At 57.5% G+C, this 21,651-nt stretch overlaps 4 protein-coding genes across 13 annotated transcripts in view; 2 read left to right on the forward strand and 2 right to left on the reverse strand.

Annotated features, from left to right (window-relative positions):
* Positions 1-6,737, reverse strand: part of CCDC88B (coiled-coil and HOOK domain protein 88B) — a 15,766-nt gene extending 9,029 nt beyond the window's left edge. For 2 of the 3 annotated variants that reach the window (XR_014138503.1, XM_006745325.3), the window contains exons 1-14: positions 6,466-6,737; positions 6,027-6,169; positions 5,768-5,879; positions 5,614-5,683; positions 5,479-5,537; positions 5,301-5,384; positions 5,061-5,204; positions 4,710-4,855; positions 4,503-4,584; positions 4,192-4,350; positions 3,489-3,635; positions 3,198-3,306; positions 2,865-3,001; positions 1,651-2,781 (exon numbers count right to left, since the gene is read on the reverse strand). Coding sequence is in view for 2 of the 3 variants with exons in the window: in XM_006745325.3 (XP_006745388.2) it covers positions 1,651-2,781; positions 2,865-3,001; positions 3,198-3,306; positions 3,489-3,635; positions 4,192-4,350; positions 4,503-4,584; positions 4,710-4,855; positions 5,061-5,204; positions 5,301-5,384; positions 5,479-5,537; positions 5,614-5,683; positions 5,768-5,879; positions 6,027-6,169; positions 6,466-6,525 (2,583 nt within the window). In the remaining variant the exon portion in view is untranslated. The remainder of the gene's footprint in view (positions 1-1,650; positions 2,782-2,864; positions 3,002-3,197; positions 3,307-3,488; positions 3,636-4,191; positions 4,351-4,502; positions 4,585-4,709; positions 4,856-5,060; positions 5,205-5,300; positions 5,385-5,478; positions 5,538-5,613; positions 5,684-5,767; positions 5,880-6,026; positions 6,170-6,465) is intronic. The other variant, XM_081797873.1, reaches the window with a different exon arrangement.
* Positions 1-21,651, forward strand: part of RASGRP2 (RAS guanyl releasing protein 2) — a 361,639-nt gene that overhangs the window by 301,227 nt on the left and 38,761 nt on the right. The window contains exon 16 of one of the 8 annotated variants that reach the window (XM_081797882.1): positions 18,247-18,258. The exons of the other annotated variants lie outside the window; for them this stretch is intronic. The gene's annotated coding sequence lies outside the window, so the exon portion shown is untranslated. Of the gene's footprint in view, positions 1-18,246; positions 18,259-21,651 lie in introns of those variants that run through there. 8 annotated transcript variants of the gene reach the window in all.
* BAD (BCL2 associated agonist of cell death) overlaps positions 1-21,651 on the forward strand; it is a 79,812-nt gene that overhangs the window by 19,840 nt on the left and 38,321 nt on the right. The window lies entirely within an intron of this gene.
* On the reverse strand, positions 17,833-21,414 carry PRDX5 (peroxiredoxin 5). The gene is made up of 6 exons (XM_006746251.3): positions 21,151-21,414; positions 19,737-19,871; positions 18,908-19,039; positions 18,797-18,835; positions 18,580-18,641; positions 17,833-18,055 (listed from the first exon to the last, which is right to left on the reverse strand). The coding sequence occupies exons 1-6, from the start codon at positions 21,334-21,336 to the stop codon at positions 17,950-17,952; spliced, it is 660 nt and encodes a 219-aa protein (XP_006746314.2). The 5' UTR covers positions 21,337-21,414; the 3' UTR covers positions 17,833-17,949.

A 21,651-nucleotide genomic window follows, 5' to 3' on the forward strand; every position in this document is an offset into this window, starting at 1 on the left:
AAAAAAAAAAAAAAGGTTATTGCCCTCATGTGAAGGTCACGGAGGTCATTTCCTTCCCAAGAACAACCACAACTCCGTCCTTAGCTTGAAAGGAAGATGAGGCCCTGCCCAGTAGGAACCTGCTAGTGAATCCTCCGCCTAGCCTCCCTCCACTTCCCACCTCACACCCCCCACACCCAGCAGCAGCGCCTGCGCCTCCTACAGGCTCACTGCAGTTCTCTCTCCTCCTTCAGGAAGCCTTCCCTGACATGACCCAGCCTGAGTCCACTGTGCTTCCTGGACTCCCACAGCTCCCTGCACAGTCCTGTCTCCACCCCAGACCCTGAGAGCCTCCCCCAGTACGGGCATTAGGCTGCCTGGTACAGCCCCTGGCGCCAAGGAGATCCCTGTCAACATGCGTGAGCCCATGAATGAAGGGGTTTCCAGGTCTCTCTCCTCCATCCCCCATCCCAGCCCCAGGCGGCCTCACCTGCCTCTTGATGGCCGCAGGCTCCCCTGCACACCAAGGGGACCCTCCTCAAACCCAGCCTCACACAGGCTTGCCCACACGATTGGGTGGCTTTCCCTGCCTGGGGACGGAATACTGCCACCAGCAAGGCTGGCCCAGCACGTCTCTCCGGCCCTGTTCCTGCACCTGCCAGGTCCCTAAGCAGCGTTAATGCCTTCAGGTCTCTGCACATGCCGTTCCCTCTGAATGAAATGGCCTTCCCACCTAGTGGAATCTTGACTGCTCCTAGGAACCTTCTCCAAAGCCTCCTTGCCCCCACCCTGGCACTAGCTCCCTCCCCCATGGCTCCTGCACCCTTTACAGCACCTGAGTGGCTCAGTTGGTTGAGTGTCTGACTCTTGATTTCAGCCCAGGTGGTGATCTCGGGGTCCTGGGATCGAGCCCCACGTTGGTAGGGGGGGGAAAAAATCCCTGCTCAGCGGGGAGCCTACTTCTCTCCCTCTCCCTCTGCCCCTCCCCCTGCTCTCTCTTTCTCTCTAAAATAAATTTTAAAATAATAATAATAATAATCAACATGTCTGGGGGCGCCTGGGTGGCTCAGTCAGTTAACCATCTGACTCTTGATTTCGGCTCAGGTCATGATCTCGGGGTCGTGAGATGGAGCCCCGTGTTGGGCTCCGCGCTGGGCTAGAGTCTGCTTGAGAGGCACTGTCTCCTTCTCCCCTACCCCTCTCCCCCTCTCTAAAAAATAAAAATAAACAAATAAATATTTTTAAAAAAATAATCAACACGTCTTGAGCCTTTGCCCAGCATAAACGAGGCTCATCACACGGTTATCTCCCTTGGTCTTCCAAAAGACCCACTGAGATGGCGATGAAGAGCACCCCCAGTTTAGGGAAGGAGGAATAGGGGGTTGGTGAGTCAGCTACCACAGTCAGAGATCCAGGATTGGCACCCAGGCAGTCTGGCTCCATAGCCATACTCTTATCCCCTCCTACAGCCCACCCCACCAGAGGTAGGGGACATCAGTCCTGTATCCCGGGCCAAGCACCCTTCGGAAGGCAGGGGTGGACTTCACCTTTCGCTCTCCAGCCCCAGCTAGGTGCCGAGCACTCCAGGGCCACAGATGGAATGAATAACCCAAACCCCAGCAACTGACCCAGAACCGCGCTTCCGATCCCAGGCTGTGAGCCCCAACATACCTCCTGGAGGGCCTGCCTCTCCCTCTCAGTCTCCTTCAAGTGCTGGTGGCCCTCGTTCTCCAGCACCTGCAGCCGCTCCTCAGCTGCCTCAGCCCGGGCCCTCAGTCTGGGCGCCTCACGCTCCCACCGCCTCCGCTCTCGGCCTGTGGCTGCCAGGGCCTCTGTCAGTGCCTCCCGTTCCCTCGATGCGGCCTCCAGCTCCCGGCCGGCTGCCTCCATGGCCTCCCGCAGCCGAGCCTGCTCCCGGGCCTGGGCCTCCACCTCCCCCTGGGCCTCGGTCTCTGCCTTCCGTGCCTGAGCCAGCTCCTCGGAGAGGCGGGCAGCCTCCGTGCCTCGGGCCTCCAGCCTCCGGGCCTGGGCCTCTAGCTCCGCTCGAAGGGCCTCAGCCTCTTTCCTGAGCTGCACCACCTCCTCCCTTAGGGCCTCCTGCCCTGGGACACCACCAGCCAGGATCTCCCCTGGGATCGGCCCTTCCCAGGTCTGGGCCTCTGGCGCCCCTTCCGACTTCTGCTGTGGATTTTGCTGGCCTGGGTCCCCAACCATCCCCTCCAGCTTCTGTTCATGCTCTCTGGCCTCTCTCTGCCCTTGGGGTAGGTCCAGCCCTTGGCCTGGGGTCTCCTGCTCCTCCAGCTGCCCACGGAGGCTGAGTTCTGAGGGTCCAGGCTTGCTTGCAGGGCCCTCTTGCCTCAGTACCTGGGCTTTGGGCCCTGGCTCTCCAGTCTCTCCTCCCAACAGCTCGGCCTGAATTTCCACCCCTGGAACTTGAGGCGAGACCACAGCGCTGGGGGTCTGGAGAAGGGCTCCGTGGCCAGCCTTCTCCAGGGACTCCTGTGTTGCTACCGCACGGCCTGATTCCTGCACGGTCAAGTCTGAGGTCTGGGGGGCCGCGGCAGCCACCTGGAGGGGTCTCTCTATCACCTGTGGGTCTGAGTCAGGAGCCTGGGGAGGCACAGCTACTCTCTCAAGGGCCGAGTCTGATACCGGGGGAGCCAGGTCCAAGGCCTGGGTGCCTTCATCCCCCACCTGGCCGGCCAAACCCTGGGGGCCCAGGTCTGAGGCCAGGCAAGTCTGGGGAGTCACATGCAGCTCTGGAACCAAGGAGTCCTCGCTCTGCTCCTCCAGCAGGGGGTGCTGAGGGTACATGAGAGGAAGGGTTAAGCCCCCAGGAGGAGGCAAGGAAGGACCTGCTAGGAAGGTTGGGGGAGGGGACTCACCTGGCCCCCAGGCTGCCCCTGGAGCACCTGCAGAAGGGCCCGAAGCTCCCGATTCTCCCTCTCCAGGGTCTGCAGCCGCCCGGCCTCTGCCTCTCTCACTTCATCATGAAGGGAGGGGGCTGCTCCTGGCACGGGTGCTGGGACATGTGAGATGAGGTTAGGACCCCTCCCTACACTTTGCCATGATCCCTGGCTCCTCCCACACACCCATAGACCCTCCCCCCGCCACAACACCTTGGGAAGAGAATGAAGTCAGAGGCCATCCCACTAGAGTTGCAGGAAAAGAGGCAGCCAGCCCCACATCTGCAGCCCCTCTACTGGGGCCCTACTCACCCTCCCCGGGAGAGCCCAGGGGCGGCTCCAGGCTCCGCTGAAGCTCCAGCTCCAGCTCCACATTCTCCTCTGCCAGGCGCTCCACCTGTTGCCGCAGAGTGTCCAGCTCCTGAGGGAAGGGCAGGGTCAGACAAGCCTTCCCCACCATGGCCAGGCCAATGTGTGGGCTAGATCACTAGGGGAAACAAGGAGTCAGGGGTCACAGGGCGCTCTAGAGAACTCTGAGGGACCACTGGGGCCACCAGGGGTCACAGATGACAGAGTGACTGGGGGTCACTCGGGCAATCTCACCGCATGGGCCTCGCCCAGACGGGTCCGCAGCAGCAGATTCTCACGCTGAGTCTCATGCAGCCTAGCACAGCGCTCTTGAGCAACCTCCAGCTGCTCCTCCAGTAGCGCCTTGGAGGCTTCCAGAGTCCCGGAGAGAACCCGTTCCTCCTAGTGGGGAGCAGAGACACCCGGGATGTGATGCTGCCCCCAAGCACTCCAGGGCCACAGACGCTGCCTTCCCTCCCTCATCTGACCCTGCACCCCTATGCTCTCCAGGCCCCGCCTCCCCCTCCCACCTGCCCCTCCCTCTCCAGGGTCTATCCAGGTACCACTTCCCCAGCACCTGGCCCCGCCCCCTCCTTGTAGGCCCCGCCCCTTCTCTCCAAGAACTCCCTCCCAAGGCGGCATCCCTCTAGGCTCCACCGCGAAGGGCTCTCTCCAGACAGTTCCTCCCCTGCACTCGGCCCCACCCTCCTCTCCAGGACCTACCCTTACCTACGGCCCCCACCTCTCCCCTCCATCCCCCCCATCCTCCAGAGGGCCTTTCCCCCAGACACCACCTCACCCATTTCTCCTGGTCGCGACTGTTCTATCCATTTGACGTCGCCCTCTCTTCTCCAGGCCCAAATTCGCCCCCCGTCCTGGCCCACCCCATCCCCGGCAGGCCCCGCCTCCCGGCCCCGCCCCGCGCCCCGCCCCCCCCAGGGCCCGCCTCCCGTCTCACCTCCAGCTGGCTTTTGCAAGCCTCGGCCGCCTGTAGCCGCTCGCGACAGCGTCGCAGCTCCTCCTGCAGGCGGGGCAGGCGACCCGCCCGCTCCCGCAGCGCCTCTACCTCCTCGCGGTACAGTTCGGCCCGCTTGGCCTGTCCCGACAGCGCCTGGGCCTGAGCCAGACGGTGCGGAGCTGGGGTCGGCCAGCCGCGGGCCAGAGGGATTAGGGAGGGGAAGGAGCCCGGGTGGCGGCAGGCGATGGGACAGAGGAGGCGTGGGGAGAGGGCTAGGGAATGCGGCAGTGCCGGGGATCATCTGAGCGCACCTCCTGGCGGAGCCGTCGGATTTCGGCCTCCAAGCCCTGCACCTCCGCCTGGGAGTCTAGCAGCAGCTCGACCTTCTCCTCCCTGAAGAAAAGGGACGCTGGAGGGGTGTGGGGACCCAGAACCCCCAGGCCTGATCCCACCCGTTTCCATCCACGTCTAATCTGCCCCTCTCCCTCCAGGCCTACTTCCCAGACGGGGGTACTCACAGCTCCTGCCTCAGGCGCCGCAGCTGGGCCTTGGTGTTGGCCAGCTGCAGGGCCAGGTGGTGTGAGGGGCCCTCTGGGGGAGTCCTGGCAGGAGCCTCTGGCAACAAGGGGGCCGGCTGTCTCTCCAGCAGCAGTTCAGCCAGCCGCTGTGGGAAGTCGAGGGTCAGAAGCCAGAAGTAACGCATCCCATGCGCCCCAGTCACCACAAGCCACGTCTGGCTCTTGAAGCTCTGCTGGTCCAAGACCCTCATCCCCAACCCCACATCTGGGCCCCAACCTCCATCCCCCCCCCGCCATATCTGGGTCCCTGCAGTCCTCCCATTCCTCCACCTGGGTCACAAAGCCCCCTACCTGGGCCCCCATATCACGCTCCCGTGCCAGCCTTAACAAAGTCCCCAGGAGGCTCCGGGACAGCATCTCCAGTTCCGGAGGCTCCAGCTCCCCAGGCTCGGGCCCAGCCAGAGCCAGCACCACACCAGCCCCAGGCTGCGTCACCTGGGCGGGTAGGGAGAGCATTCAGCGGAGGAAGGTGAGGGGCAGGGTGCCCCCAGCTGGCAGTGCCAGTCCCAGGCTATCGACCAGCCCAAGTACCTCCTGGATGGCAGCAGCCAGCTCACTCTGGACCTCTAGACTGAGGCCCTGGATGTGTCGGATGAAGAGTTCCCGGTGCTCACACTGCAGGGACACCAGGTGGAAATGCCGGCACAGGAATCCCCCACGTCTTCGTCTTCCACAGAGGCTGAACCCTACCCTTCCCTCCCCTGCTCACCTGCACTGACGCCCCCAGCAAGAGCCGAAGGATGCCTTCCAACTCCTCCACCGCCTCCTCTGCAGAGCACAAGCCACAAAAAGTTACAGGTGGGGTGAGGGGATAGAAGCAGGAAGGGGTAGTAGGAGAGAGCACCTGAGAAGGGGTCAAACCCCAACGTCTGGAGGTCTGGGGGTGGCGACAGGATCAGCAGCTGCAGCTCCTCCTGGGGGCAGAGGAGACAGGACCTAAGAGAGGGGCCTTCCCACAGGGGCCTCCCAGGCTCAGCCTCCCCTTCCCAGCCCCTCACCTGGTAGAAGTCCCTCAGCCGGCCCCACAGGTGGTTCAGGTTCCGCACCCGCCAGGATGAAGGAGCATCACGGCCCGCGACCACCCGAGGTCCCCCTCGAGAACTAGGAGCTCTGTGGGCACAGGGAGCTAGGTGGGGGGGCCCCATCAAGGCCCCACCTCCCCCAGTCAGGCTCCACCCGCCAGCCCTCAAGGTCCTCCCAGTAGCCTGTGGGGGGAGGGGCCACCTCAGACTCCTAGGCCGGCCTGGGGCTTCTTACATGATGCCCAGCACCCGGAGGAGCAGGGCCCCATCGCTGAGATGCAAGAACTTCTTCTCTGGGCAAAGGGGCCCCTCTCCTTCCTCCTCCTCTTCCCCCTCTGGCTCCTCCGCCTCTCCCACCAGGCCGGCCAGTCCCAGCGCCTGTGGGGAGCCGAGACAAGTCAGCCAGCCGGTTAGGAACTCCCCTCCCAGCAGAGTGACTTCCAGCCCCTCGGACCTGCCTCCTGAGCCCACGCAGCCTCCTCCTCACCTCTTCCCCAAATGCCCCTGACCCCTGCCCCATGGCTCCCTCGACTTCTCCAGCCCCACATCTGTGCCCAACCCTGCCCTCAGCACCTCCCCGCCCCCCACGCTGCCGGACCCTCCTCCAAACCCAGCACCAGCCCCTCCCTGCTGCTCACTTCCCTTTCCCCGCCGCCTCCCACCTGCCCCCTCACCCAGGTGGCCAGGCTCCCACTCAGGAAGTCTTTGAGTCTGGGCCCCTTGCCCCCATCCATGACAGGGCCAGGGTGTTGGTCCGGCCGTGGCAGCTACACCTGCCCTGAGAGGAAGAGGAAGTTCCCCTGGTCGGGGATCCCGGGGCCCAGCCACAGACACCCTGTGCAGCTTCCTCCTTCCGGGAGCAGGCGGGCCTCTGCACCCCCAGAGTCCTGCCTCAGCCCCCACCTCGCCACCCCACATCCTCCCGGCATCTCCGCAGGGCCACAGTGCCGGCACGGAGGTTAGCTGGGGAAGGTGGGGTCAGGGCCATCCGGGAGGGACGCCCGCAGCTCTCCTGGCGCAGGGGACCATGGCGGGGGAGTCCGCCACGCCTCTGGAAACTTGAAACTAGAGATGGGGACCTCGGCCTCGCATCTTCCAGGGCCTCTGCAAGGACTCTGGGCCTCGTGTGGTGAGTCTGGGCATCCACACCTGCCTCTTCTGATTTGCCCAGCTTCGCTTTCCCCTCCATGTTTCTCAAACTCACGCAAACTCCGCCCCCAAACTGGGAAGCCTGCGTCAGATGCCGCTGCCCCCGCAAATCTCCTCCGAACCCCAGCCAGGAGTGAGCCCCCGTCCTCTGCCCCACCCTCCCCCATCTCTCTGCACACCAGACTGAGACAGGAGGTCTGGGCCATGGACATGTGACCTCACAGGCCTCAATTTCCCGTCCGTACAAGAAGAGGCTTGGTCTCCGGCCTCTGAGGGAAGCGGTGTAGTGCAAAGACCGGCAGCCTGTCTCCTGCTCACCCCCGGCCCTGCAGTGCAGAGGCCTGCAGCATGTCTCGTAGACAGGCCAGGAGGACCTCCCAGGCCCCCCACTGCGCACTATGGGGACTCCATTCATTCTCTCATCCACCAGCGCCTTGCCAGACACAGCTAGATACTGGGATGTGGTGAAAGTCACCTAGTCCCTGCACCCACAAGCCTCGGGACACCGGGGAGATGGCTGCCCCCCAAAATCACACACGCACTCAAAATGTAACATTGCAGCTATACTATGTGCATGAACAGTGAAGGGACTGACTCCTGGGGATGGGCAAGGAAGGCATCCTGGCCGGGGGCGGGGGGGGGGGGCTACACGAGGAAGCTGAGATGGGGAATGATTGGGTGAAGAAGGCAAAGAGGGGAGGAAGGAAGAGCGCAGGAACAGACCGTGCAAGGGCTCTGCGGTGGCTGGAAGCCCTGCCCAGCGCAAAGTTCAGAGATTATTCATGTGTTGTGGATTCCAAGACCCTTTCTTGCTCCCCCTTAAATCTCCTAACCGGCTTACATGGTAGAGTTGCTTTCTGGCTGGCTGCAGTCCTGACATAGTTGTCATTGCCTGCTCGTGCCCGCACTTCAGAAGCAGCAAACCCCGCAGACAGAAAGGGCGTCAGCAGCTTGGAAGGAAGGCCCAGAGGCAAGAGCTGAGTGAGCACTCCCTTAACCCCAGGGACTTAAAGGGTGCGAGCCCCCAGGGAAGAGAACCAGACTTGTCAGTACACTCCCCAAGCAGAAATCTATCCCGAAGCTGGCTTGCAACAGCTCCTGCAGCTGTCGGTTTCAGGGTTGTCAAGGTTGTCTTTTTTTTTTTTTTTTAAGATTTTATTTATTTATTTATTTGACAGAGACACAGCGAGAGAGAGAGCACAAGCAGGGGGAGCGGGATAGGGAGAAGCAGGCTTCCCACCAAGCAGGGAGCCCAATGTGGGGCTCGATCCCAGGACCCTGAGATCACGACCTGAGCCGAAGGCAGATGCTTAACGACTGAGCCACCCAGGCGCCCCAGTTTCAGGGTTGTCTTATGAATAGTTGGGGGGCCGGGGGGCTGTGCTCCAGCACTCACCATGACTCACTGGAGGAGGTGGTGGTGAAACCCAGACATCACGCCTCTGTCCCCGTCGGACTCTAAATGGGAAGGAGTTTTCCGAACACCATAAAACAACTTATTTTGCCTCCAGTTTCCTTTTTGTGTGTGCCTCCAAATTATGTATGATGAGAATCTCCGTCTAAGTCAAAAAGAGCTCCTTCGGGAAGTATAAAATAAAGGTCTAGTGATGAAAGAGACTTGGGACGTAGTCAACTGGCAGCATTCTTGTCTTCCCTGAGTGGCATCTTTTACAATGGATGACATCTTAGATTTGATGAAATATGGGGTAATAACAACCATGGCAAACAGGCTTACCAAGAGCCAGTCATGGTTACTAGAACTTCACGCTTGGGACGCCTGGGTGGCTCGGTCGGCTGAGCGTCAGACTCTTGGTTTCTGTTCAGGTCATGATCTCGGGGTCATGAGATCGTGCCCCGCGTCAGGTTCCACGCTCAGCATGGAGTCAGCTTGAGATTCTCTCTCTCCCTCTCTCTCTCTCTCTCAAATAAATAAATAAAATCTTTAAAAAAAAAAAAAAAAGGTAAGGGGCACCTGGGAGGCTCAGTTAAGCATCTGCTTCAACTCAGGTCATGATCCCAGAGTCCTGGGATCCAGCCCCACATTGGGCTCCCTGCTCCTCAGGGAGTCTGCTTCTCCCTCTGTCTGCCACTCCCCCTGCTTGTTCTTCTCTCTCTCTCTGTTAAATGAATAAATAAAATCTTTTTTTAAAAAAGTACTTTAGGCTTATTGACTTATTTGTGTTGGACTAATAATACGTGACCTAAGGACTAAGGGTCTCTAATTCACAGAGGGGGAAACTGAGACTCAGAGAGGTTACTAACCTGCCCAAAGTCACACAGCTATTAAGTGGTAGAACCAACCAAAGGAAGGCAGTGGGGCCACTGTGTAAAGAGCAAAGAGCTCACGGCCATGGCGAGCCAGGTCTCACCAGGCAATGGGAAGGCGTGCAGGGCAGCAGAGCACAGCCATTGTTCATCCCTGCTGAGATGCAGCTGGAAATGCAGATAATCCTCTCAGAGGGTTGTTATGAGGATTCCATGAGCTGGGGCCCAGCTGAAGCGTTCATTAAATGGTCCCTGGTGTGGTTGTTATCTTTAGTATTAATAATATCAAGGGTCCATCCAGATTTGACCCTCTGTGGCTCTTAACTTCTATTTGCACCCCCTGCCCCGAGGATTCCAGCCCAGGAAGTCCTCCCAGAGAGCCTGCTTGGGGTTAGCCAAGCGCGGTGACTGGGCCTCATCCCTTGGCTGCCGAGGGCCCCTGCCTTGCTCAACATCTCCCAGGCACACCCTTCCTCAAGCCTCGGAGGCAGGCGCTGGGTCAACGATGGCTTTCACATCCGTCCCTCCACACACGCCTGGCTGCCCCTCAACCCTCTTCTCTGACTCGCTCCAGCTGAGTCAGGCCCAGGGAGGCTTCGGGGAGAGGGGAAGGGAGGGACGGGCCTCTTTAAAAAATAAAAAAATAAAAATACATAAACCGTGTCTTGTTGACAAATATTTTATTTTATTTTCATTTTTTATGTTTTAAAGAGTTTATTTGACAGAGAGAGACAGTGAGAGAGGGAACACAAGCAGGGGGAGTGGGAGAGGGAGAAGCAGGCTTCCCGCTGAGCAGGCAGCCCGACGCGGGGCTCAATTCCAGGACCCTGGGATCATGACCTGAGCCGAAGGCAGACGCCCAACCGACTGAGCCATCCAGGCGCCCCTGTTGACAAATATTTTAAATGTTTGCAGTGCTATGGTGTCTGCCCTTCTCAGATATCTTTGTCTGGCAGGTTGTTTTTTTTTTTTAATTTTATCTATTTATCTATTTTGAGAGAGAGAAAGAGAGAGCTGACTCTGAGATCATGACCTGAGCCTAAATCAAGAGCCTGATGCTTCACCAACTGAGCCCCCCAGGCGCCCCTCTGGCACTTTTTAAGGGAGTTCAGCTCCCACTACTGACAGCATGGGGATCCAGGAGGCAGGCAAGAAGCGAGAAAGACAGACAGACAAATGGACAACTTAATCAACGGCAATCTCCTCCCTCGGGGCTCAGCTTCCCCATCTTCACAGGGTAGGAGTGGGAGGGATGCCATCTCCCAGTTCGCTTCTGGTTTTGAATTCTCTAGATAGCCCTGGTCCGACCCCAGAGGCCAGAGGCAGGAGGGCCCTGGGGTTTGAGGAAGCAGAGCCCAGGGCGGCCAGGACAAGTGGTGGTCAGGGCCAACCAGAGCCTGGGACCAACCAGGGCTGAGTCAGAGGGCCACTTTCGCCCCTTGCCTGCAGCAGGCCCAGAGCCCCACGGGGCACCCCTCTGGCCTGGCCAGGGCCCAGTCCCGTAACCAGAAAGTTCAGGGCCCCAAGCTCAAGAATTCAAAACAAAACAAAACAAAACAATCTCCAGGGCCTTCTGGGCACCTGGGCTTCTGGTGTTGGGTCTGAGGAACTCCCTCCTCCCCACCCAAGTGCTAAGAAGGGGTGGTTTTCCTACCCACCATTTGGGGGTAGAAATAATGGAGCCAGAGCGGGCCAGGAGCAGAAACGCCCAGTGGGGTGGCCTGAACCAGCTGCCCGATGGAAGGAGGCAGGGGGAAGCCAGAGTCAGGCTGGGCCAGGTCTCCAGGGACTCAGGGGGCCACCTGCAAGATGTGAGCCCCAGCAGCTGAAGAGAGCATGACACCGCACAGCCCCCACCACCTGACACTTGGCTTGCTCTCCCCAGTGCGTCCCCACACGCCTAGGGGGCATCCGCCCTGCCTCACCCTGAGACTCTTACCAAGGCGGACGTCAGCACCAGTCCTCCTCCGCGCGGCCTCCACCCAGAGCCCAGAGTCTTTTGGAAATACTGGTTCATGAACCTTTCCTGCTTAAAACCTTCCAGTGGCTTCTCCCTGTGCTTTGAATCAAGTTCTAACCTCTTACCATGACCTTCGAGACCCGAAGCTCTGCTGAGTGGGCCCAGCTGTCCACCCAAGCTCATTCCTGGCTCCTCCCCCCTCCTCTGCCGCCGGGCCCTCCCTGCTTCCTCAGACTTCCACCCTGGACCCCTTGAAATTTGCTGTTCCTCCAAACTGAAACCACCCCCCACACACGCACCCTCCCTCTGCCCTCGGCTGGTTCCTTCTCACTCTGCTGCTCTCGCTGGATGTCCTGTTTCTCGGAAAAGATTTTCCCTTCCTGGGGCGCCTGGGTGGCTCAGTTGGTTAAGCGGCTGCCTTCGGCTCAGGTCATGATCCTGGAGTCCCGGGATCGAGCCCCCGCATCGGGCTCCCTGCTCAGCAGGGAGTCTGCTTCTCCCTCTGACCCTCCTCCCTCTCATGCTCTCTGTCTCTCATTCTCTCTTGCAAATAAATAAAATCTTAAAAAAAAAAAAAAAAAAAGATTTTCCCTTCCTACAGCAGACCCCAGTCCTTTTCCCTCCTAGCCTTACTGCGCTCTGCTGTGCATCTTCCCACGTTCTCACGGTGCCGAGCCATGGAGACCACGACGATGAAGAAACTGACACGCAGAGAGGTTAAGTCACTTGCTTAAGGCCACAGAGCCAGGAAGAGGTAGAGCCAAAATACAGAAGGCAGCCAAAGTCATGTTTTTTGAGCAAATGAATTCCTATGTCAGGGATAAGGAGAGTGAGGCTCAGAGGGGCGCAGGGGTCAGTAAAGTTAAGGGTAAACCCAAAAGCTGCATCACCTCCCTTGCTCCCTGCTGCCTTGTCGCTGGCTGGTGGGAGAGCAAGGCTGGAGCCCAGCGCCCGGTTAGCGAGCACAGGGAGAGCGGTGCCAAGCCCCATGGTTGCCAGCCTCCCTCGTAATTAAAGACACACTCATGAAAGACCGTGCCAAGATACCATTAAATGCCCATTAAGCTAGCAAAAATACATCCAGGAGGTAAAGCCCAGATTGGCACGTGGTGAGGAGAGACGCGGCCGCACACATCACTGGTGGCTGTCAAAATGGCCTCAGAGTTTCCAGAGACCATTAAAACCGCCAGAGCCCTGTGACCCAACACTCCCCGTGTTGGGGAACACGCCCCGAGGAAGGAGCCCAGGAGGAAACAAAAATAGAATGTCTCCCTCCGAAGCCGCCCTTAGCCAAATACCGGAGACACCGGATGTTCACCAAGAGAAGCCAACTAAGCTGTGGCTTGTGGACAAAACCCCTAAATCTCTGCTTGCCCGGACCTGGCTCCCCTTGCTCACCTTTAGGCTTTGGCAAGGCTGTTCCTGCCACCTAGAACACCCTTCCCACCTCTGTTCACCTGGCCGTCGTCTATTCATCTTCCAGCCCATGATTAGAAGTCATTCCCCTTGCCGTACCCGGTGGCGGGGCGGGCTAGTGGCCAGAGTCCTTCTGTCATACCCCAGACACCCCAACCTGGGCTGCCCTGTCACAGCTCCCCCGCATGGACTGTAAGCACTCATCCGGGGGCTGGCACCCCTGTGGGACGGTGGGCATGTCGAGGCAGGGACCAGAGCTTCCAGGGCACTGCCAGCTCGCTCGGACAGGAGCTTGGAGCCTGGAGTCCCACCTGGTGGTGGTGTCTGCAGGGCCCGTGCCTGGAGCGCTCACCACCGTGTCCCCGGAGCCCAGCCTGGGACCTGGCGCCCAGATGACTCTCGGCAAACAGCCGCTGGGTGCAAGACCCCTGATGTGACCGCAGGGGCACGTGGGGGCGAGCAGAACCCCCTAGAAGTCGGAACACGCCTTTTGTAACTAGGATGGGCACATGTGCGTCGCTCAGAAGAGACGAGCGACTTCATCTTGGGGAGAAGTCGTGGAGATTCAAGATCTGTCTTCGTGGCGGTGACGGTCGTCCAAGTTGGTGAGTAGACGAAACACCACTCAACTGTGCATGTTTAAAGAGTGAATGTTATGATAATGTGAATTATATGTCAAAACCCCCCTCCATCCTTGATGAAGCTGAGGGTGTGGCCCACGTGGATCGTTCAAGCAAGGGACAGGAGGGGGCAGTGGTCCTCAGCAAACGGGACCGACCTGGGACCTCAAAGGGTAGAGCGCTTTGGGCAGGGGTAGGGAAGGGAGGGGCATCCCAGGTGATGAACATTGTTAGGAGATGCTGAAGAGGCTGGAGGACCCACAAGCTGGGGAATCGGGGTGACTGTGGAGACCAAGGTTTGCAGGGAGCAGGAGAGAGGCTGGAGAGGGGTCACTGGGGATACGAGGTGACCACACAGGGACCTGGGACAGCTTAGGATTTGTCCCTGCCAAGGCTGATGGGAGCAGCAGCGGGTGCCACCATCCTTTGGGAGGCCATGGAGCCCCCAAAAGTCCCTGTGCTCAGACAGGACACACACACACACATCCACCCCGTGTAGCCCACACTGCTTGTTTCTTCCCAATCTCCTTTTTCCCTTTCTCCTTTAGTAATAGAACCCCTGGTCTTTTAGTTAGACACATAGCAGCCCAGAATAAAGTGGACATTTCCCAGCCTCTTCTTGCAGCTAGTGTGACCATGCAACTAAGCTTTGGCCAGTGAGATTTAAGTGGAAATGATATGTGAGAGCTTCCAGAAAACCTTCTTAAAAGAGAGCTGGCATGGACCTTTTAACGCCTGTTCCCCATTTCCGCCTTTTTGCTGGCTGGACTACAGCTGTGGTGGCTGGAACTCAAGCAGCCGCATTGGATTGTGAGGTAGAAGGCAGACGTTTAAAATGGCAGAGCGCAAGACAGGAGGAGCATGGGTCCCTTGTAATCATGGAGCTGCTGTACTAGCCCTAGACTGTCAACCTTCCTACTGCATATCTGTGAGCTAAGCCTCTGTCTCAAATCACTGCAATTGTTATCACCCTCAAGCAAATCTAGTTCTAATTCAGACCTGCTTGGTCAAACTTATGCTGAAACAATGGGAACCAATATCCAGGAAGCTGGAGAAAGGATAGCTTTCTCTCTCTCTCTCCCATCCTTCACTTCTTTACTGTTTCCCAAAATGCATCCTGAGCAGGGCACCTTACCTGTGTTCAGTAAAAAAAAAAAAAAAAAGACTTCCAGCTCAAGCAGGGAGAATCAATGCAAATATTCATAACATGGCAGATTGATATGCATGTTTATTAGCACCAAAAATCTGTGCATTCACACAGATGTTATCCAAACTTCTCCAGGAGTTGTATAAACACACGTGCGCATACACACACACGCACAATCTCTCTCCACTGCGACTCCTCAACATCCGCGTGGCCAAACCCCAAGCATGACCAGCAAGGTGGGTTCCCTCAGGGTCAGTATCCTCCTGATCATGGTGCCTGCAGAACTACAGCCCCAGGTCTGGGCCAGGAATGCCAGCACCCCTCTGACCCTCCCTTCTCTCAGAAGCTCGGGTCTGACTCCCTAGGGCCTGGCCAGGACTCTCCCCGGCGATGCTTTCCCAGCTCCTTAACCTGTGAGGCTTCAGGTGCCAGACAATGTATGGAGAATCCTGGGGACCCACATACAATGGATAATAAGAGAGTCACTAGCCCATTATACTGAGAAGGAAACCGAGGCCCAGGGAGGCGTAGTCATAGGAATCGCTAACGACAGGACTGAGGTCTGACTTCTCTCCCAACTCCTAGCTCGCTCTTTTTTTTTTTTTTAAGATTTTATTTATTTATTTATTTAAGAGAGAGAGCGCTCACAGAGAGGGGCAATGGGGGAGGGAGAGAAAGGGAGAGAACTCCAAGCAGACTCTGCTCAGCGGAGCCGGACCAGGGCTCAATCTCACAACCCTGAGATCCCAACCTGAGCTAAAATCAAGAGTCAGACGGTCAACCGACGGAGCCATCCAGGCGCCCCTCTAGCTCTTTCTCTACCGACGGGCAGGCTGCGGGGTAGAGAGCAAGGGTTCTTTTGTTTGTTTCTTTTTCTCTTTATAACCATGTCTTGGGTTCTTACTGTGTGCTAGGCACTGTGCCCAGTGCTTTCCATAAACTCTCATTTGTTCCCAACAACCCTATGAGGTGGGTTAGGATTATTCCTACTTTAAAGATGAGGGAAGTGGGGTCAAGGGAAACTAAATAGCCTGCCCAAGGTCACCAGCTTCTCGGTAGCAGGTCAGGATTCACAGTCTAGTGGTCTGAGCCCAAAATCCAGTGACCCCACTCTGGTATGATGCCTCCCAGGGCGGGGTGGAGATTCACCTGGAATTTCTGGAAGGACTTCAGGGCACCTCCTCAAAACCCTTAAAAAGGGCGTTCATATGTGCCCCTGTGCACACATATGTGCAAACGTGCATTTTCTTTTTCTTTTTTTAAAGATTTTATTTCTTTGAGAGAGAAAGAGCTAGCACGAGCTGGGCGGGGGGGAGGGGCAGAGGGAGCCCGTTGCGGGGCTCGATCCCAGGACCCTGAGATCATGACCTGAGCCCAAGGCCGATGCTTAACCGACTGAGCCACCCAGGCGCCCGATGATGTGCATTTTCTAAAGCAAAGGGCATGGCTCTCAGCTCTTGACCCAGAAAAGGCCAGAACTGCTGATGCTGAGTAAAACGCTTAGCCTTCCCGGTCAGAGTTGCTATGCCCTTGGGAGGGTCAGGACAGATGGGTGAGTTCTAGCTGGAGATGTGTTGGGTGAATGTCTCAGGGTTTGTTTTAACATTAACCCTTTGGCCACCAACAGCCCAGGAAGCTCATACCCACTGCCCTGCCAGGTACAGCTCCAAGCCTCCAGAACCCACTGATCCAGGCCCCTTTGCCCTGGCCTGCCCTGCCCTTTATCTACAAGCCTGAAACACAGTGTGTCCACCCAGGAGATGAAGCTCTGTCGGATTCTCTTGCAATGTGATCGTTGATCTCAGGCCCTCCGCTATCCAGAGTAGCCCACAGACACCACTCACCCCGGCAAGCTGAGGTATATGGCCACCTCCACTCACACCTGACTCCCATAGTGCTGACCCAAGGGGCCACCCAGGCCCTGGGAGCCCCCTCATGCCAAGAGGCCCAGTCAATGGCAACAGGACCCCGGAGGGGACACTTCCTCTCAGAGGCCTTCCTGGGCCTCAGATTAAGAGGCCAGGAGTAAAAGAAGCAGGCTGCTGAGTGGCAGCAAGACACCGGGCTTGCGCTGATAGCAAGGAGGTGCCGGGGGGCACAAGTTCTGCAGGGAAGAGGAGGAGGGCACACAGCCTGTGGGGGAGCTGGTGGCCAGCCATTTACCCATGTGACCGGAGGCTCAGAGAGCCCAGCTGCTGACTCCGGCTCTCTCTCCACCTGAGGCTCTCAGGCTCACACCGCATGGGATCATCTTACTACCTGAAGAGGCAGCTCTAAGTGTCTGCCCTCCTTAAGACTATGAGCTCCTAAACACAGCAGGGGCCTAGTAATCGCTGCCTGATGCCAAGTGCAAGGCTTCCCAGGGGCAAAAGCCAGAGGCCCAAGGGCAGGGCCTGCAGACAGCACTGCCCTGCAGCCCCGACCCTGCTGGCCTCCCTGCCCCCCAGCCCCTCACAGTACACCCAGCACTGGTCAGTCCTCACCGGCATCTTCCCCCCTGGAACAGCTCACCCAGACTCCTCTCCCAGGAAGCTCTCCTGGACTAAACCAGTACTGCCTCCACTGATGGAGCCCTTTCTACCAGTTGGTTGGCCTCAAGGTGCCAGGAGCCCTTCCTGGGATGAGGGTGCTCCTGGGAGGGGTTCAATAGAGTCTAAAAGAATGGTGGGGCTAAAGCTTGGCCCAGGTGGGGGGTACCTAGCACCAAAGCTCAACCCTGAGGTTTATGGTCCACACGAGGTCAGCCAAGACCCAGAGAACAAATGCAAAAGGTCATGGATGCAAGCCAAGCTCACGTCTGCCTAGGGCCTACTCCCTCTGCACAGACTGCTCCTTCCCTTGCTCTTCAGACCACTGGTCCTTTCCCAACCTGTATATATTTTTTTTTTTTTAAAGATTTTATTTATTTATTTGAGACAGAGAGAATGAGAGACAGAGAGCATGAGAGGGAGGAGGGTCAGAGGGAGAAGCAGACTCCCCGCCGAGCAGGGGGAGCCCGATGCAGGACTCGATCCCGGGACTCCAGGATCATGACCTGAGCCGAAGGCAGTTGCTCAACCAACTGAGCCACCCAGGCGCCCTCCCAACCTGTATATTGATGCTTCATTAACACTTCATTCAAAGGCTCGCCCTCATGAAGAATGAAATCAGGATCCCTCATTAGTACCCCTTCAGCCCCTGCCCACTACCCTCACAGTTGTGACTGTCCCAAGGCCTGGCCCTCAGCAAATCAGCAACTCAAAATCAAGGAGTAGGGGCCCCTGGATGGCTGTCAGTTAAAAGTCTCACTCTTGATTTCAACTCAGGTCATGATCTCAGGTTCATGAGATCAAGCCCTAAGTCCTGGCTCCAAGCTCGACAGCAAGTCTGCTTTCTCTCCCTCTGCCCGTCCCCAACCCCCAACCCCCAATGCATGTGCACACTCTCTCTCAAATAGTAAATAAATCTTAAAAAAAAAAAAGAAAAGAAAGGAAAAATCAAGGACTAATTGTGAACCAGAAATGTTTATTGCAGAAATTTGGTCACAATTCCCACTTGGTGGTCCCCATTGAGGCTGGACTGGTGAACCAGGAAAGGGTGGAAGGAGTAGGGGCCCGGGTCCTCAGAGCTGTGAGAGGATGTTGGGGGCCAGGCTGCAGGTGAGGCCTGTACCATCTGGCTCCACATTCAAGGATTTCACTATGCCATCCTCTACCACCATGGAGAACCTGCCAGAAAGAGAGAATGGGCCAGGGGCGCCTGGGTGGTGCAGTCGGGTTAAGCGTCTGGCTCTTGGTTTCCCCTCAGGTCATGGTCTCAGGGTCATGAGATCTAGCCCCACGTCGGGCTCTGCGCTCAGCGTGGAGTCCGCTTAAGACTCTCTCTCCCTCGGGGTGCTTGGGTGGCTCAGTCGGTTAAGCATCTGCCTTGGGCTCAGGTCATGATCCCAGAGTCCTGGGATCGAGTCCCGTGTCAGGCTCCCTGCTCAGAGGGGAGCCTGCTTCTCCCTCTGCCTCTGCCCCTCCCCCTGCTTGTGCTCTATCAAATAAATAAATGAAATCTTAAAAAAAAAAAAAAAAGACTCTCTCTCCCATTCCCTCTGCATGCTCACTCTCTCTTTAAAATAAATAAGTAAATCTTTAAAAAGAGAGAGAGAGAGACTGAGCCAATTACAAAAGCCTGGGCCTGGAGACTGGGAATGGAAATTGAAGGGATGGCAGGGGAACCCCACAGAGGACCCTCCCACTTTTACCTCTTGAGCCGACGATTTCCAAACAGGGACACCAATGAATCATCTAGTAGCAAATCTGTCTCCTAAAAGGAAAAGCAGAGACAAGGCTTAGAAACTACCAGAACAGACCAAGCCCTGCCTCCACCAGCTGCTTCCCACATTAGCCATGTCCCTCCATGCATCCAAGGCCTGGCACAGGGACCACCCTATAGGGTAGGGGTCGCAGGGATGCACTCACCTTCCCAAAGGCCCCAGTGGGGTCAGCCAAGAGCCTAACCTAAGGAGAAAGTAAAGGTCAAAGAAAAATCCCCCGCCTGGCCCCTGATCCCCTGCAGGACCCATACCTCACCTTGCCTCCCGAGTTGTGAGCTTGTCCCCACTCTTCAGTCACAAAGACATCATTAACACACAGACAGGCTACCACCTGGACCCCCTTGGCCTTCAGAGCCTCAGCCTGCTGCACAAATCCTGGCAGGTGGGTCTAGGAGGGGACACAAAGGGTCAGCAAAGGGATAACTGCCTCTGCTCTGCGGCGTCGTACCCTTTATCTCCAGGCCCTCCTCGCTTCCCTCTTGAATATCTTTGATCAATTAGAAATGTGTCAGCCACAGTTCCTTTTTGCCTTGGCGGCAAGAAGCTCGGATCCAAACTTGAGTGCTCTGTGGTCACCTGAACTTCCCTTGGACGTGACTATACTTTACCTGAGTATCTTCCACATCGCCAATCACCAGCAAGATCAATAACAGATGTTGGATTTAATTACAATACCCTTTCCTCCTACATTCCTGGTGCCACGACCTTTTCACGGCCTCCGCTTTTTTCTGAACGCTCTGAGAGGCTTTGTTTTTTGTGTTTTTTTTAAAGATTTTCTTTCTTTATTTGACAGAGGGAGAGTGAGAGAGCACAAACAGGGGGAGCAGCAGCAGAGGGAGAGGGAGAAGCGGGCTCCCCACCCAGCAGGGAGCCCGATGCACGACTGGATCCCAGGACCCCGGGATCATGACCTGAGCTGAAGGCAGACGCTTAACCGACTGAGCCACCCAGGCGCCCCGCTCTGATAGGCCTTGTAACTGTCACGGCCACTACATACTCTCGTTGCAAGCTGCCCTAGAACTTAGGAACAATACAGACATGGACACAAGATTCCAACCGCTGAGTCCCAGAAGGGCAGGTCTCACCTTGGAACAGCCAGGGGTAAAAGCCCCAGGGACTCCAAACAGCACCCCCTTCTTGCCCTTGAACAGCTCTGCCAGGTTCACTTTGTTCCCAGGCTGCCCTTCAAAAACCACCACGGAAGGGATGGCATCTCCCACCTAGAGGGAATGACTTGGTAAGGAGTTACTTGGTTACTTTGTATATGAGCAAAGACAACTAGAGACTGACTAGATAAGGAGATAAGCAGTTGGGGAATGAGGGAGTGGGTAGGAGAAGCCAAGAGAAAGGCGTTAAACCAGACCAGACAGTCGCTCCTACTAGAGCAGAGTTGACAGAGCTGTAATGTCCTAACCTGTCAAAGTTTCCAGAGGTCCCTCCCAGCCGCCCTCCCCTCTCCCTGCCACCGCCTGGTTCCTCCACATCCTCCGGGTTTCAAGGTGGCCCCTATTCCTTTTACCAGCCTGTGGGTGACAGAAGAAAATGGGAGAGGAGGCCTCTCTGGGTGTCGCAAGGGGTTGAGTAAACAAGGAGTCTGTTTCTTACCGGAAAGAAGTGGGATAAATGGGCAGGGAAGGAGTGCAGGGAATCTATTGGGGGGTGAGGAGGAGACCCTGACAACAGGGAGGGAGAGGACCCTGGCCAGGTCTGAGTGTCCAGCCCTCAGGAAGAGAAAAAGGGAGAGCAGCAGAAGATGGAAAAGTTGGGGGGAGGGTAATAAAATAAAAAGGCATCTCTCAAAGGGGATGGGTTAGCCTACCTGGGAGTGTGTGAGGGTTTCATGGAGCCAGAGGAGGTACATGAAAGGAGGGCAAATCAGGGATTGGGAGTAAGATTAAGTAGGAGGAGGAGGAGGTCTCAGAAGAGGGTGGAAGGGTAGGGAGGTGGTTCCCAGGTGCAGGGGATCGTTCCAGGTGAGGGGATGAAAGATTCAGCAGAAGAGTGGGAATGAGCACGGGAGAAATGGAACGGGAGAGACACAATAGGGGCTTTAAGAGAAAACCCTTGTTTCAGACGATGGGGTGAAGAATGATGCCCAGGAATATAACAAAAACGTACAAGAGAGTATGGGGGTAGGGGCATGTATGGAGGTTGAAAAGGGGCCCTGTGGCAAAGGAGATGGTTCCAGAAGGCGGAGGAGACCATGGTATTCAATCGCCTAAAATGGTGGAGACACATCATTGGGTGTCGCATAGTGGAAGTGAAAAGGGGACGAGGGGAAGGCTCGAGAGCCTTGGGGGCTGTCCAGGAAATGGGGTACGAGTCCCCCAAACTGGCGAGAATTGGGGGAGGGGAGCAGAACTGCGGGAGGAGCGTCCGGCGGAGCGCGCAGGGATCCGGAGGGCAGGAAGGAGGGTGATTCTCCCCCAGAAAGCGGGACGGAGAGCACTGGGAAGACTGGCGGGAGGGGAGTTCAGGCCGGTCCCGGCCAGCGGTCACCTTGATTGGGGCCATGGCTGAGGCGGCGCTTCTGAAACCGTAGGCCCCGCCAAGCGTCCACTCTCTGCCTGGTCGCCGGCGTCCGCCTGCTCTCGACGGCGCCGATGCTGCAGACTCGACGGCAGCCGCCCGGACGAGAACCGAGCCTGCCCCACCACTCAGGACGCGTAGCTGAACGAACGGCATGCCCAAACCAGAGCGCACTGCCGCTCCGCCCTCGCGTCGGAGCCCCGGCAGGAGGCGGTGCCCGGCGGGCTGTGCCCAGGCGGGTCCCCTCCGCGAGAGGCGGAGCCCCGGCCGTGCCCGCCCCCGGAGAGGCTCCTCCGCCGCGGAGGCCTAGAAGCGCGTGCAGGGGCGGAGCTTCTGGGGAGCTCGGCTTATTTGCATTTGGGGCTGGACGACCGGCGCAGTTACGAATGGGCGGGGCTTTCGGCAGCCGCGCAACTTATTTGCATAGAAGGATAGGGTGTAGCTGTTGTGGTGGGCCTAGTTTACGGATTC

Source organism: Leptonychotes weddellii, chromosome 11 (assembly GCF_054177405.1).
Source record: "Leptonychotes weddellii isolate Sample4059 chromosome 11, ASM5417740v2, whole genome shotgun sequence".
NCBI lineage: Eukaryota > Metazoa > Chordata > Mammalia > Carnivora > Phocidae > Leptonychotes > Leptonychotes weddellii.